The sequence below is a fragment of the Bos javanicus genome, chromosome 3 (assembly GCF_032452875.1).
Source record: "Bos javanicus breed banteng chromosome 3, ARS-OSU_banteng_1.0, whole genome shotgun sequence".
NCBI classification, from domain to species: domain Eukaryota; kingdom Metazoa; phylum Chordata; class Mammalia; order Artiodactyla; family Bovidae; genus Bos; species Bos javanicus.
Window position 1 is genome coordinate 7,881,404 of NC_083870.1, and position 16,886 is coordinate 7,898,289.

General features: G+C 45.1%; 1 protein-coding gene across 3 annotated transcripts; it reads right to left on the reverse strand.

Moving 5' to 3' along the window:
• Nucleotides 1-4,747: 4,747 nt before the first annotated feature.
• FCRLA (Fc receptor like A) lies at nucleotides 4,748-16,455 on the reverse strand. Of its 3 annotated transcripts, XM_061400357.1 has the most exons (6): nucleotides 16,308-16,440; nucleotides 12,712-12,864; nucleotides 12,129-12,395; nucleotides 11,373-11,657; nucleotides 9,947-9,981; nucleotides 4,748-6,674 (listed from the first exon to the last, which is right to left on the reverse strand). In XM_061400357.1, exons 1-5 carry the CDS (start codon nucleotides 16,363-16,365, stop codon nucleotides 9,947-9,949), a joined length of 798 nt encoding a protein of 265 aa, XP_061256341.1. In that variant the 5' UTR covers nucleotides 16,366-16,440; the 3' UTR covers nucleotides 4,748-6,674. The 3 variants fall into 3 exon arrangements, with proteins under 3 accessions (XP_061256341.1, XP_061256335.1, XP_061256352.1); XM_061400351.1 differs by lacking the exon at nucleotides 9,947-9,981; XM_061400368.1 differs by lacking the exons at nucleotides 4,748-6,674; nucleotides 9,947-9,981; nucleotides 12,129-12,395; nucleotides 12,712-12,864 and adding an exon at nucleotides 10,027-10,384 and having other exon boundaries at nucleotides 16,308-16,455.
• Nucleotides 16,456-16,886: the final 431 nt, after the last annotated feature.

Here is a 16,886-nt window from a genome sequence, read left to right on the forward strand (position 1 = left end):
AAAAACTTGATTACACTCAAAATTCATGAGGTGTACAATCTTCCCTGAAAATCTCTAGAATCACCCATAGGGTTCATATCATATAGCGCTCAAGTTTTGGCTTGAAGAATCTCCCACCCAGCATTTCTTCATTCCAGGCTTTCTTCTGCACTTTCCTAAATTGGATCTTCTTCTCCATCCAGGACTTTTTCCTGAAGAATTTCTAATTCTTTACTATGCACACCTTTACTACGCAGAGAAAATTAGCAATGATCATTTATTACCTGAGCAATTCTGTGAAGCCTATCATGACATCACTTCTGGACAAGATATACCATTATCTGCTAAGAATTCTGAGAAATAAGACGCTTTCAGTGATGACAGTGGGATGCTGCTGCTGTTGGTATCAATGGAGACACAGCTTATTTCAGTGGGTGCTGCAGCCCTGAGCATGCAGCAGGCACAACACCATGTGCCTCACAGATATTACTTTATTTATTTATTAAAAATATTTATTTATTTGTCTGTGCCAAGTCTTAGCTGCAGCATGTGGGATCTAGTTCCCTGACCAGGGATCGAACCAGGCCCCTTGCGTTGGGAGCTCAGAGTCTTAGCCGTGGACCATCAGGAAAGACCATATTACTTTAATTCCTGCAAGGGGACTTTAAGGAGGAATTATCATCTCCATTTTACATATGTTTCCTGTGGCGCTAGAACTGGAATTTGAATAGAAATCTGTCTCAACTCTAAAATCTGTTTTTCCATGCTCATAGCAGACTGTCATCTTTAGTCTTTTCAAGTCTCCTCTCTCGTTTTATTTTTTATCTTTATTCACACTGGGGCTTCCCTGGTAGCTCAGATGGTAAAGAATCTACCTGCAGTGCAGGAGACCTGGGTTTAATCCCTCAAGGGGAGCGGCTACACACTCCAGTTGTTGCTGTTCATTGTCTAAGTCATGTCCAACTGTTTGTGACCCCAAGAACTGCAGCACACCAGACTTCCCTGTCCTTCACTATCTCCTGGAGTTTGTTCAAACTCATGCCCATTGAGTCAGTGATGCTATCTAACCATCTCATCCTCTGCCGCCCCCTTCTCCTCTTGCCCTCAATCTCTTCCAGCCTCAGGATCTTTTCCAACGAGTCAGCTCTTTGAATTAGGTGGCCAAAGTATTGGGGCTTCAGCTTCAGCATCAGTCCTACCAATGAATATTCAGGGTTGATTTCCTTTAGGATTGACTTGTTTGATCTCCTTGCTGTCAAGGGACTCTCAAGAATCCTCCAGCACACAATTCAGAAGCGTTAGTTCTTTGGTAATCCCCTGGAGAACAGAATGGCTACACACTACAGTATTCTTGCCTGGAGAATTCCATGAATAGAGGAGCCTGGCAGGCCACAGTCCATGGGGTCGCAAAGAACTGGAGACAACTGGGTGACTTAATTTTTCACTTTTCACTCATACTTCTGTTCTCCTCTGCTCCACACGAACACCCACTGTGTAAACTACTTTCTAATCCTTCATACATGCGTATATTTACATTTGAGAAATGTTTAGTATTATTAATTTACATATATGCTATTGAGTTTTAGATATTTCTCTTTTAGAATAAAAGCCAGAGTTAAGAGGAATTTGCCTCCCCCCTCCCCTTTTTTCCTGCCTCAGTGATTGTGCTGAGACATCTCACCTCATCTTCTCTGACCCTTGAACTGGAATTTACATCATCAATTCCCCCGGCTCTCGGGCCTTTGGATTCAGACTCAATTTCCCTTTCCTAGGCCTCCAGTTTGCAGATGGCAGATCATGGGACTTTTCAGCCTCCATAATCTAGTGAGCTGATTCCTCATACTCACTTTCTCTTCTCTCTGCCTGAGCCTCTGAAAACCACCATTCTACTCTTTGCTTCTACGAGTTTGGCGCTATCAGATTCCACACAAAAATGCATGCATGCATGCTAAGTCACTCAGTCATGTCCAACTCCTTGCAACCCTATGGACTGCGGCCCGCCAGGCTCCTCTGTCCGAGGGTATTCTCCAGGCAAGAATTTTGGAATGGGTTGCCTTGTCCTCCTTCAGGGGATCTTCTTCGCACATAAATGAGATCATGCAATATTTGTCCCTCTTGTCTGGCTTATTTCACTCGGCACAGTGTCTTCTAAGTTCATCCATATTGTGAATGGCAAGAGTTTCTTTTCTTAAGGCTGAATAATATTCCATTACATATATGTGTAGTACATACAACGTATCTTAGATACATTTTAATTATCCATTCACTTGTTGACATTTAGGTTATTTTCATATTTTGGCTATTGTGAATAATGCTACAATGAACATGGGAATGCAGATATCTCTTGAGATACTGATTTCCCTTTTCACTTAGGGATATATATATATATCCCTCCCTCCTTCCCCTCCATTCGCGCCTTCCCCCTCTCTACTCTCCCCTTCCCTCCTCCATTTTCTCCTTTCCTATTCCTCCCCTTCCTGGCTTTCCCTCTCCTCTTCCACCTCTCCTTCCTCCCTGCTCCCTGGGAGCCCCCTGTTTTGGATTAGCTGGGGACCACCACCGGAGGCAGGGGAGAGGGCCCTGTGGACTACCCTCACCCCTGGCCCCAGCCCCACCACCCAGCTCCAGAGCATCTCCCCCTTGTTGATCCTCAGGCCTTGAGGAATCCCAGCCCTCCATCCCACCAGGATCTGTGGCGAGTGGGGGCAACAGCAGCTGTGTCCCCGGGGAGGAGGGGAGGAAGATTCCAGCTGAGCTCTGCTGCTGCTGCTGATTGTTGCCTTGGCCAGCCCCACCTGCCAGGTGCTCTCATCACCACGCAGGGCTGCCATCCTGGACGACCAGACTGTGTGGGGCCACAGTGAATGTCTGGCCCTGACCCTGACCCTGGCCCGGGAGCAGATCAACAGGATCATCGAAGTCCCAGCCAAGGCCCCTGTGGAAGTAGACATCTTTGGGCTGCAGCAGGGCAGCCAGTAGAGGGCCACGGACACCATGTGTCAGATCCTGCCCAAGGGGGCCGTGTCTGTCCTGGGACCCTCCTCCAGCCCCACTTCTGTCTCCACAGTGAGCCAAATCTGTGGAGAGGAGATCCCCCACATCAAGGTGGGTCCCGAGGAGATGTCCCACCTTCAGTACCTCCGCTTTGTGTCTGGCAGCCTGTACCCCAATAACAAGGACACCAGCCTGGCCATCTCCCGGATCCCCAAGTTTTTCAACTACCCTTCAGCCAGCCTCATCTGCGAGTGCTCATCTCAGGGCCGAATGCTTGCTGCGATTGGAGGAACTGGTGCGTGGCTTCCTCATCTCCAAGGAGACTCTGTCCATGAGGATGCTGGATGACAGCTGGGACCCCACCCCGCTGCTCAAGGAGTTCCACAATGACAAAAGTGTCCACCATCCTCATCGACACCAACGCATCCATCTCCCACCTCATTCTCAGTACCATCTCGAGGCTGGGAATGACCTCAGCGTTTTCAAGTACATCCTCGTCACCATGGACTTCCCCATGGTAGAAAGTCACCATGGACTTTCTACACCTGGTGGTGGAGGACTCCTCCAACATCCTGGGCTTCTCCAGGTTCAACACCTCGCAGCCCTTCGATCTCGAGTTTGTGCACAGCCTCAAAGTGTTCTGGAGGGAGAACTGAGAAGCCAGCACCTACCCCGGCCCCGCGGCGAGCTCGAGCCCTACCCCCAGCTCGCAGATACTTCTGGGGCCCCTTCAGGCCTCGGCCGATCATGCTCAGAACCCCTGGTATCCCTTTTGCTTTCTGAGTACATCCAGGAGGCCTCACGGTGTGGCCTGAATTAAGTCTGACCCATTCCTTCCTCTCCACCAGCTCCACTTGCATGTGTCCCCTCCAGGTGCCCAGCACATATGCACCCCAGAACCTTTGCACTTGCTCTTCCTGCTGCTTTGCATGCACGTCCCTAGGGAGCTAGTGATTTGATCCCATGTTGCCAAGTTACTGCTCAAATGCCACCCCCCCATTAAAAAAATGGCCAACTACCCACTATTTGCAATGCTAGAGACTAGGGTTCCATCCCTGGGTCAAGAAGAACCCTTGGAGAAGGAAATGGTAACCCACTCCAGTGTTCTTGCCTGGAGAGTTCTATGGACAGAGGAGCCTGTCATGCTACAGTTCATGGGGTGGCAAAGAGTCAGACAGGACTTAGCTGACTAATACACAGAAGTGGGACTCTTGTTCATTAGGCAGTTCTATTTTTAAATATTGAGGAACCTCCGTAATGTTCTCCATAGTGGCTGCACCAATTTACATTCCCCACAATGGTGCACAAGGGTTCCCTTTCCTCCACAGCCTTGCAACACCTATTATCTTCTTTTTGATACTAGTCTTTCGGATAGGTGTGAGGTGGTATCTCACTGTGGTTTAATTTGCTTTTTCCTGATAATTAGTGACATTGAGCACCTTTTAATATACCTATTGGCCATCTGTACATCTTTTTTTGAGAAATGCCTATTCAGATTCTTCATCCATTTTTTAATCAAGTTATTTGGGATTTTGCTGCTAAGTTGTTCATGCTTCTTATATATTTTGGATATTAATCTCTTATCAGCTATAGGGTTTGCAAATATTTCCTTCCACTTCATAGGTTGCCTTTTCATTCTTGATTATTTTCACTGCTATGCAGAAGTTGTTGCATCTTCTCACAGATGTACAAAGGAAAAAAGAAACATGTAGTATAACCAACTTAGACTCTTAAAAAGTGTCCAATTAGAAGCATTAAAATGACTGAGCTGAGGTTGAGGTCAAAATTATTTTATTATCCCTAGAGAACTGATTAAGGAATCAAAAAGTAAATGGGTTCTTCTTTTTAGAAATGTGTAAATATTGAGATTTTTGAGGGTAATGTCAGGCTGGGCCTTAAGAATGATCTAGTTCAGTAATTCTCAGTTTGGTCTAGAGATACCTGGGGGTTCCAGTGACCCTTTAAGGGATCTGAAAAGTCAAAATTATGTTTGTGTGCTGAGTCACTTCAGCCATGTCCAATTCTTTGTGACCCCATGGACTGTAGCCCACCAGGCTCCTCTGGCCATGAGATTCTCCAGGCAAGAATATGGGAGTGGGTTGCCATTTCCTCCTCCAGGGGATCGTCCCAACCCAGGAATCGAATACACATCTCTTACATCTCCTGCATTGTCAGGTGGGTTCTTTACCACTAGCTTCACACCCTACTAAGAGGTCTCTTGCCTGTTTCATTAGGTTGACACTTGCATAGATGGCACAAAGCAGTGGGGGATAAAACCGTTAGATCTGAAGCATAGTTGAAGGCAGCAGCACCAAACTGTATTTTTCACCGTCATGTTGTGCGCTCACAGTAAGAAAACAGAACAAAACCTTGATGAAATCATTTAAAAAATAACTTTGTTACATTTTGAGCTCAAAGTACACATCTCTTAAAATATTTTGTGTGCTGAAATAGGAAGTATGCACTTCTGTTCCATACTGAAATACAATGACTGTCTTCAGGGAAAGCTCTTACACAACTGAGTTCTGAGTTGAACCAGCTACCCTTTTTCTTGGAATACCATTTTTAATTAAAAAAATGACTGAAAAACTGTAGTCATTCAGACTTGGGTATTTCTCAGACATTTTCTTAAAAGTGAACAAAGTGAGACTGTCACTTCAAGGAAAACATCTGACAGTAATTGTTGCCAATCGTGAAATTCCAGATTTCAAATGAAAATTAGAGCTTTAGAAAAACTTGCATTTGTTATCATGAGCTTGACAGTCTCCCAGTAATTAAAGACTTTTCTGTTAATACTGAATCTGATTTTTAAAATATTGTATATAATGAGATGCTATCAACATTTAAAAGATCTCTATAACTTTGTGAACAAGTATTTTCAACTGCCAACACACGAATGAAAGATCTATTTAAAGTACAAAAAGGACCAATGAATTTTATTGCAGCAGAGTAAGAAATGCTTGTTGAGGGCTTCCCTAGTGGTCAGTGGTTAAGAATTCATCTGCCAAGGCAGGGGACAAGGATTCAACCCCTGGTCCAGGGAAATCCCATATGCCACAAGGCAACTAAGCCCATGCACCACAACTCCTGAAGCCTGCACATCCTAGAACTAGAGCTCTGCAGCAAAGAGAAGCCACTGCAATGCAACTAGAGAGTAGCCCCTGCTCGCCACAACCGGAGAAAGTCCTAATGCAGCAACAAAGACACCGCAGCCAAAAACAGAAAGAAATACATGTTGATATGGCTTCAGATTCCATAATGCAACTCAATGTTTAAAAATTATCCTTGTTGAGTTCTCATGTAGCATCAAAGAAGAATATCCACAATTATACAAAAAGTCTCTTAAAATGCAACTACAAACCTGGATGAAGCCAGATTTTCTTCATAAAATTCCACTGAACTCTCTTTTTAAAGCAGAGTTCATGTTAAATTTTTTTTCTTATAACAATTTGCACAGTACTGTACATATAAATACCACATTAAATGAAGGTACTTCAGTACTGACAAAAATTAGCTGTCTTGTCTGGCTGGGAAAATGTGTGAAACATCTATAGTCATGTCTTTAAGCTCAACAAAAAAAGGTTTACCAAATCCAGCAATTCTAACAGTATACCAGGGGCAGTCTTTAGCAAGTTGAGATTACTTGGAGATCGAAAAAGAACTACTTCACACTGTAGGTAATAAACTTGGCTTCTTATTACCTGTAAGAAAAGACAAAAGCAGATAACATAAAGGAATCTGAAGATGATTTAGAGATTTATATATATATATATATTTCTAAATTCCTACTCCAAGAAGATTTTTTTGATTAATAATTTATATTTACCTGTGTGGTCCTCCTCAGTGGTCTCCCATTAGCTCCTCAGAGGTAACTACTATCCTGACCATGGTGTTTCCTTTTCTATGCTTTTTTAAAAAACTTTATCATGTGTATGAATGAATGGCTAAACAATATATTCCTTTGTAGAAAGGACATCACACCATATGGTATCTTCTAGGACTTTTTTTTTTCACTGAATATTAATATTCCTAATATTCTTTTATGCTGCTGCATTGTAGCTATGGTTCATTTATTCTGTTGTATAGTATTCTGTTCTGTGAAGATAGCACAACTTATCCATTTTTCTGTTGGACAACTGAATTGAATTCAAAGTTGTGATTTTACAAATAGTGCTATTATGAACACTATTGTACATATCTTCTGGTATACATGTATATATACTAGTCAGTATGTATACTCAGGCATGAAGTTCTGGGTTATAGAGTGAAAAGTATTCAACTTTACAAGACAACAGGTGTGCTTGGTATCTAACGTTTATTTCAGAGATAACATCCGGTGCAGCTGCATTAAGGCCTCTTTGGGTTACAGAATCCTACACTGCACAAGCCATAAACCCAATCTAGTATAACAGTTCCTCTTTGCCAGCCTTTTTCCAATTTCCCCAGGCTGGACAGACAGATGAGGACAGGTAAAAGCTCTCTCCCTCTCATGCCTTCTTTCCTGTTCTTGCCTTTCTTATCCCTGATGATAGCAGTTTCTCTCCCTGAGGCATCCAGTTCTTGACCTAATCTGGGTCCTCTAGGGGAGAACCTGGACATTTTGCTGATACTAGATGTCCTACTCACCCTTTAAGGTATAGTAGCTTAATTCCCATCTTCTTCACAATGCTTCCCTTATTATGCTGACACCCAATTCAGTTCGACGATCCACAATTCACTGAGAGTTTAAATATCCCTCATTAAACTAGACACCAATGAGTCAATGTGGAACAGAGAGCTCAAGAAGTCCTCCAAGAGCTCACCTTTTAGTGACTAGAAATAAGATAGTAAAAAAATTAAAATGCAGTGTGATGATAAAGGTCCACATTGACACATGGATGAGGAGTACAAAAGAGAGACACTTAGCCAGCTACACCCATTTCTTCCTTATTTTTTCTCTGAGAGCTTTTATTATCTGTACATGGCTCCCTTATTTAGCGCAGGCTTGCAGGATGCATTTATGAATGTGGTACCACTAGTTGAAATCAATTCCGTGTAGAATGGCTATAACACAGAACCTTTGAAGGTACATTCAGCGTGGTCCATTGGCACCTGAGCTTCTACTTTGGTCATCTCCCAAATGACATATTTCTGGTCATCATTTCTTGCAACTCCCACTCATACACTTGTTAATTCATCCTCTCATGCTACAGTGATATTTGTGGACTTTTACCAATTTTCATTTGCTTCTTGATCTTTCCCCTGGTAGATGATAGGAATCACCATAAAACTGGCATTTTAGAAGGCAATGGCACCCCACTCCAGTACTCTTGCCTGGAAAATCCCATGGACGGAGGAGCCTGGTAGGCTGCAGTCCATGGGGTCTCTAAGAGTCAGACAGGACTGAGCGACTTCACTTTGACTTTTCACTTGCTTGGAGAAGGAAATGCCAACCCACTCCAGTGTTCTTCCCTGGAGAATCCCAGGGACCGGGAAGCCTCGTGGGCTGCTGTCTATGGGGTCGCACAGAGTCGGACACGACTGAAGCGACTTAGCAGGAACCACCACGGAGGAGGGCATGGCAACTCACTCCAGTATTCTTGCCTGGAGAATCTCCATGGACAGAGGAGCCTGGCGGGCTATAGTCCATGGGGTCACAAAGAGTCAGACACGACTAAGTCAGTCAGTGACTAAGCAGAACACAGGAACCACCAGAAAACTTGAATTTTAACATTCAACGTGATTCTATTCCTCTGTTTCTTTGTGGCATTTCTGGAACAATCAAATACACATCGTTGTAAATCACTGTGGGTCCAAACTGCACACAGAATAAATAGCAGAAAAAAAACGCTCACTGAATAACTTCACACAACGTGATTTAAGATAACATGGTAGAGTCCCCCCTGGCTGAGGTCATAAAATGAAGGGCTAACTCACTGACCAAAGGTTACTGTAGAGTATGTCAAGCTAGCTCTCATTGGCTGAGAATGCACAGTAGCAGTCCGAGCATAGAAAAAAGTATTATTATGGTACCAAAATCAATTTATGTATATTTTTAAAGAAAAATATTTCAGAGATGAATTAAATAATTGCTGTTCTGGCAGTGCTATTGTTGTTGTTTAGTCACTCGGTCATGTTTGACTCTTTGTGAGCCTGTGGACTGTAATGCTTCAGGCTCCTCTGTCCATGGGATTTCCCAGGCAAGAATACTGGAGTGGGTTACCATTTCCTTCTCCAGGGGATCTTCATGACCCAGGGATCGAACCCAAGTCTCCTGCATTGGCAGGCAAGTTCTTTACCACCTGGGAAGCCCAGCAGTGTTAGGCTTTATCACATATTTCTGTGATCAAGCATGATAATTCAGTAGGATCCTCTGGGGAATTTGTATATGCCCTGCTTTAATTGCTTAATGGGTAGGCGTATTACCATCCCTCCATCTCAAATCGTAAACCCTCTATAGACAGAAACACTGTTTTATAGGTATATTTAACATAGCATCAATTTGGGCATGTAGCAGAGGCCAGAAAACACCAGCATGAATTAATATTTGCTGAATTAAGGCTAGCAGGAGAGAATTAAGTAAAAGAGGCAAAAGTTCATCTCAGAGTCCAACACCTACGTGAAGCTGAGATTCCCCAACCTCAGCACTATCGCCATTTTGGACGAGATAATCCTTTGTTGTGGAAGGCTGTTCTGTGTATTACTGGATGTTTAATAACATCCCTAGACACCAGCAGCACACCCTCCTCACCATGTGACAACCAAAAATGTCTCCAGACATTGCCAAATGTCCCCTAGGATGGAGAGAGATTGCCCTTGGTTGAGACTGCTGCATTAAATCTATCTCATTGCTTCTCTTTCATTCACCAGATTCTGGTCTGGGCCACAGAAGGCAACTCTCTAGATCAAGCAGGATATGTCTTCATGTTAAGACAGAATACACAATTATAGTTAAACTCTAGGTATAACTTGGTACAAATTTATTTATACTCACCTATCTCTGCTGCTCTAACAAAACACTGGGGCAACCTGTAAAACCATTTATGCATAAGTATAGAACAGAAAGATGAAAACTAGAAAAAAAAACTGGATTTATTGGGGGTAGTCAAGCAATATGGCAAGTGAATTATTTATTCATGTTTGGTAGGACCCTTTGTGGTCTCAAGCTTCAGGTGGCTAGACAAGTCCCTCAGCTCTATGACCAGGTGACCAAGGAGAACTCTCATATCCTGTATCTGCTTGAGGAGAACACCCATCTGGTGATACAGATGAGGGTCTGGGCCTTGCAGAGGGGAAAAGGAGTCTGGATCCTTAGAAGAAGGGGTGGAAAGTGGAGGCAGTGGCCCAGGGGGCTTTGTAGAAGTAGTTTCTGGAGCATCTGGTTTCTGAGGAGCTGGAGTCAAGGTAGTGGGTGCAGCAGACCTGGAGGGACCTGGATTAGGGGGCAGGAGACACAGACAGAGTGAAGTCTGACTCTCGTCCTACCCTCATACTCCTGGTCAATCTTTCTTATTCTCTGAAAGTAGCTTTGGAGCCCAGTGGCAGCAAAAATTTGAGGACTCTGGTCCAAATTCCAATCTGAAGAAATCTGCATTTCTTCTGCTTGAAAATCTTCCACAGGGAGGCCTTATCATTAAAAGGGCTATGGATGTTAGCCAGTTCCTCCTCTTTTAATTGAATTCCTTCCAACAGGCATGTTGTACAACAGGTAACTGGTCCTAGGTCAATCTCTGATTGTACATGATGCATGCTAAGTCTCTTCAGTCGTGTCTGACTCTTTGCCACCCCATGGACTGTGGCCCGCCAGGCTCCTCTGTCCATGGGGATTCTCCAGGCAGGAATACTGGAGTGGGTTGCCATGGCTTTCTACACTAATGTACTTGACATTAGTGTAATTCCTTATCCTGTGCCAGCCTTCAGTGTTTTGAGGATGCCTCTGCTGGCCCCATGAGTCACTTCCTCTTCAAGATGAGCCTCTCCCATCCCTTCCATTATTTTCCTTATGACATGACTTGAGCGCCCTCCCTACCCTGGACACTTCCTATGGGTATGTTTCAGATCAAATGCAGCCTTCTTGACTGAGATTCCTAGAATTGAATATAAACTCCAGCCTACTTCATCCTCACTCTAGAAACTCTGTTGCTACAAATGCCCAGAGTTCATGAAGGGAGTGTCAAGTCTACAGGGCAGTAGCTGCTGGCTCAGGTCTTGGTTTGGTGAGTTGTACACCACAGTCTGAGGGAGAAGTTGCCTCTCTGTGCTTTTTTTCCCACCACCAGGGCCTCTGGCTTATTGTTCTTGCCTCCTGTGTGTCTTTTCTTAACCTGCTTACACCAAACCCTAGCTCACGGACCCAATTGTCTTATCCCCTTCCTTCCTGCTTTTTCACACCCATCACACACACACACACACAAACTCACCCTGCACCCTGATCTCCAGCTTGGGGCTCTGTTTCCAAACTTGATTGTCCTCAGTGGCTGCTTCACACCAGTAGGACCCAGAGTGTGCCTCTGACACGGTGGGGATCTGGAATTCTGAAGAGGGACCCCTGCTACGCATTGTCCTGCCGTCCTTGTAGAAGGAGAAGAGGAGGCGGGCGGATGACCTCTGCAGGGGCAGCTTTGTCTGACAGCTCAGGGTCACTGGCTTCCCCTCTTGGGGCTCAGCTGAGGGTGTGACTCTGAGAACTGGGGCTCGAAACAGTTCTGGGGGAGAGAGAGGTGAGAAAGAGGAGCTCAGCCATTCATTCAGATGAGCCCCTGGCAAGCAAAGAACACCAGTCCCACATTCCTTCCTCTATTTTTAGATCAGGAAGGACTTCTCTTAGAAAAGTTCCATTTGAACCTTTCGAGTTGTCTCTCTCTTCAATAGACAGGACTAGAGAAGATCTAGAGATTGGCAAATCTGACAGTAAGCCAGACATCCAGTCAGTGAACATCGGGGAGCACAGAGCTGTAGGACAGAGCAGAAGGAAACATGTTGAGCTTGGAGTCAAGCTGAAGGGCTTGGACGGGCAATGCTAAGATGCTGCTCCTCCTGAAGGCCACCTGGGGCATCTGCCAGCAACCTACTGCTTAGGCCTTTGGTGATCTTGCCATCTCCAGGGAAAGACATTTGTAGTTCCTCTGTCTTTCCCCACCTGCCTCCACCATGATGACACTGCCTCTAGCGCTTACCGTGAACTGTGAGAGCCACAGGAGACGCCGTCTCTGGGCTCCCAGGACCAGGGCTCCTGAGGACAGCACTGCAGTGGTAGTGCCCGCTGTCGGCCTTTTGCGCCACAGTGATGGAGATTTCCTTGCTAGGTCCGGGGGGGCCAAGGGCTGCGCCGTCTCGGTAGAAGGTGACCTGGGTCAGTGGCCAGTCTTGCCAGGCCAGGCAGCGCAGAACCAGAGGGTCTCCTTCGAATATAGGCTTGGCTGGGCTTTGGAGGATCAGCCAGTCTGTGGGCCAAGGCAAAAGCTGAGTGTGACCTACTGCCCCTTGGGAGCTCCCTCAATCTGCCCACAGTAGATCCCTCTAGTCTTTCTCTGAGGGGCCAGGCCACCTGCCCTCTGGTTGGGAGTGTGGGACAGCTTCTCTAGGGTCTAGCACAGAGGGTACCCTGGCTTCTTGGGCTGAAGATGGAGCAGATGGTATCTCTTCCCATGGCCAGTTTCCTGGGGGTACCTTCCTGAGTGGGCTGTGGGGCTGAAAGGAGAGCTTTGGGAAATGGGAGAAAGAGCTGCCTGCACTGGTCAGTCCTTTCTAGGACCTCACCGTAGGACACAGTCAGGTGGACGGGTTCACTGAAAGTGTAGCCCTTGACCTGGAAGCTGACTTCCCTTGGGTCCGTCAAGTCATCCTCAGGGTGGCACATGCTGTCCTGGGTGCTGGCTGGTCCTTTGCACTGGAGTGCCTCAAAACTGGCAGCTGCGGAGAGCATGGTTGGAGAAGAACCAGAAAATGATGCTGCAGCTTGGAGAAGGAGGACAGGAAATGGCTCTCCACAGTGGTTCCTCCCTCTCCTTGGGGAATCACACGTTTTAAAATAGAGTAAGAAGACATCAAAACCTTTTTTTTTTTTTTCCCAAGAGACCCATGTGGCTCTCTAAGAGGGACACATTTGACTTGATTCGCTGGCTCCCGGGTGCAGTCAGTGAGTGGACTGTGGGTTTGAGGAAGGGGGTGGGGAGAGAATGGTGAGCTCACCAGCATGACATCCAGCTGCAGGTGCAGGAAACCAGATGTCAAAGACAAAGAGGATCCCAGAGCAGACAGACACAGGACAAGAGGGAAAGGAGATCAGATTCTAACATTTGTTGAGGGTCTACCATGTGCCAGGCATTGCCAGGCACGTTCACACTTTATCTCACTAATCTCACAAGATTTCTGGGCATGTGATTTCACCCCCACTTTATAAATCTTATTAATAAATGAACAGATTTTGAAAAGCCAATTCATTTACCCCCAATTTTAAAAAAGAGTAAGGAGTATAGCAAGAAAGTCAGGTACATCTGAGCCCAAAGTCAGTATTCTTTTTACTTAGTTGTCCAGACATGATCTACTTTAGTCCTCAGACCTTCCTGGGGGCTTTCTTCCATATTTTCTTTTTCCCAGATTCACTTTGCTCTTAATCCTTGAATATGTCATCTACTAACTAGCTTTTAGTACCTCCTTCGTGGCTCCTCCTTTCAGGTCTTCCTTTTTCAGTCTCCTTTACCTTAATGTCCTCTGTCCCTTGAACCTTCCCTGGCAACAGTAAAGCCCATCCTGTGTCTTTCCCTCTACCCCTGACCCTCTACTCCAAGTCTGTACTGGTAGCTATGAAACAATTCTTTCTTTGCTTGGGGGTTGAAACTTAGTGTTATAGCTTTTCCACCACATTTCCTCACCCTACCTCTTAGTTCCATGGCTGACCCAGGCTAGGTAAATCTCTCATCTCCGTGACTGCTTCTTGACCCTCTTAATGCTTCTTTCCCTCTCCTGGGCCCATGGCCATTCACATGTTCTCAGTTCTTTCCTGTCCCACTTGCTTTTGCTCCCTTTCACTTGCAAAGTCCCAGTACTCTTCTTTGAGCTGGTAACTTCTCTTAGCAAGGCCAGTCTCTACTTCCTAATCCTCATTACATCAGCAGCAGGTGCTTTCTTTCGATCCCCTCTCAGCCCTCTTCATCACCCTGCTACCCTCTTTTCAGTTCCTCCACTTTCAGTCAACTGGACACAGCCTCTTCTCTTTTTTGTAAAATAAAATGTTGTTAGGCTACCAGGCACTTTGACTCAATAAACTACGTGACAGGTATTATTATTCTCATTTTATGGATAGGAAAACCGAGTTCAGAAATATGAAAAGCGGCTTTTCCAAGTGATACAGAGCTAGTAAATAAAAGAAGAGTGGCTTGAAACCAGAGCATCTGATTCTGAGTCTGGACTTCTCACCACAATACCACTGCTGTGTCATAATTCAGTCACCCAGTCCTGTTTCTGTATGTTCAATAAAACAATTCAACAAAACTATTGTGTAGGGGAAATGTGGGTGCTGAGAATTCAAAGATAAATAAGATATAGTTTTAAAAATCAAACAAAAAGGCATTGTCCCTGCCTACAAGTAACTCTCAGTTCAGTGGCTGGCACAGGCATATGAAGAGATTGTTTCAGAGGAGGAAGAAAGTAAAAAGAAAGAATTTGCACAGGCAGCCATCAAAGCAGAGAGGAGGGCTCAAGGAAGATTTCCTGGTAAAGATGCCACCTAAGCTGAGTCTTTAGGGATGCCCAGAAGATTGTAAGCGAGAGACGAGCAGGGAGCAATGGCGGGGGCAGGGAGACGGGACTCATTTCAGGCAGAAGTAGCAGTATGAACAAAACTTTGGAGATAAATAAGAGTTTGGCGGGTAAACATAAGCAGGTTGGGATTTATTGCAAGGCCCAGAGGGTGAGAGAAGAGGTTGAAGAGGCTGAAACAAGGCCAAGTTATTGTGGACCTTGAATGCCATGATAAGGAGCTTTGGCTGGCAGACTTGAATTTTAGAAATTACTCTGGCTGCAGAGTCCGAATTTATTTCAAGGACACCAGGCTGAGATATGAAGATTAGTTAGGAAGTTGTTGGACTAGCACAAGACAGAAATGATGAGGGCTTGTCCTGCTGCTGCTGCTGCTGCTGCTTCTAAGTCGCTTCAGTCGTGTCCGACTCTGTGCAACCCCACAGAAGGCAGCCCACCAGGCTCCCCTGTCCCTGGGATTCTCCTAGTAGATACAATTAGTCATGTTTCAGGAAAGAGACCGGGTCTAGGACCAACTTAGAAGGTAAACTTTGCCAAACTTGATAACTGATCATGTGTAAAAGATGAAGGAGAGGGAGGAATCTACATTATCTCTGAATTTTTGACCCAGATTTCTGGATGGATACCATTAACTGAGATAAAACAGTGAAAAATGAAATTTGGGGACTTCCTTAATGGTCTAGTGGCTAGGATCCCGGGCTTTCACTGCCATGGCCCAGGTTAAACCCCTGGTTAAGGAACTGAGATCCCTCAAGCCACACAGTGCAGTCAAAAAACCAGAAGGATGAAATTAGGAGCGGGAGGCACCAGGAGGATCGATGAGCTCCACTCTGGTCGTATTGTGCTGAGATATCTTGAAACACGCAGGTAGCTATGTCTTGTGCAAAGCTTGATGTTTGAATGTGAAACTCAAAAACATGATTAGGGTGTGATGCATCACTTAGAACTCTTAATTATACAGTTGTGCTGGTAAAAGTTAGACAAATAAGTTCACTAAGGAGACTGTAAATTAAAAACTAAGGCGGCGAGGAGGCAACTGTAGAAAATGCCAGTCTTTAAGGGAAAGAGAAGAAAAGCCACCAAAGAGACCAAGAGAGATACATGAAGTACAAAGAGAAGACAGGGGAATAGAGATTGCCGAGGAAAAATATGTGATCAGCTGTACCCAGTGCAGCAGAGAAGTCCAGCAGGATAAGATTTTAAAAGTGTGAAGTGTCTGAATAGAGTTTGTTGTACTTTGGCCAAAACTGAGTCCACCGGAAGCCAAACTGCGGTCATTAAGAGTGAGTGACAAGTGGGGAAACAGAGAAAGCAAAAATGCAGACTACTCTTTCAAAAGATTTATCTGAGAAAAGGAAGAAAAGAGTTGAGATTGTAGCTAAAGAGGGCATCATAGTCAAGGGGACTTTTAGGATGAAAAAAAATACCATTCAGAAAGAGCCATTCAGTCCCGCACACGAAACTTCCATACACTAGCCATATCCCACCTGAACTTGGCTTCTGAGTGCTGAAGTTAGTTCATGCTGCTTTCCTTTGGGTCTTTTCCCTAAAGTCCTACATATCTCCATTTCCACAAATTCCAAGATTTTACTTACCCAGTAGCATCTGGGCTGCCCAGAGCAAAGCAGGAGAAAAGTAGAAGACTCCAGCCATGAGGACAGAGCTTAGCTTCGTGGTAACTGCGTTTAGGTCTCCTGCAGCTTCTAACACACTGATTTTCTTCAACACGAAACCCCTCAAATTAGAAAAGAGGAAGTAAGTCTAACTGTCTGATTGCCTGCATCTGGGGCCCATTTTCAACTTTGCAATTGACTTTCATCCTTCAGATTGACCAGGTTGGCTCCAGCACCATCAGCACCCTTAGGGGTGTGGATGACATGATCACCCTCCCAGTTGTTCGTGAATTCCCCCGCAGAGCTCAGAGACCTTTCAGAGCATGTTGGAAAGCATGTTTCAAAGTCTGCTCTCCCACCAGCCTTCACAAACTCTAGGCAAAATCAGTGCAACAATCGTTTATGTCACCAATGAAATAACAGGATAGGAGGCAGGAAATTGCTTGAAGGCTACACAGAAAGTCACAGGAAGACCATCGGTGAGAATTCAAGTGTCCTATCTTGTCCTGTTCCAAGTCTTACATGCTTCTAGTAACCAAACTGGAGCAGGACTGAAGGGAG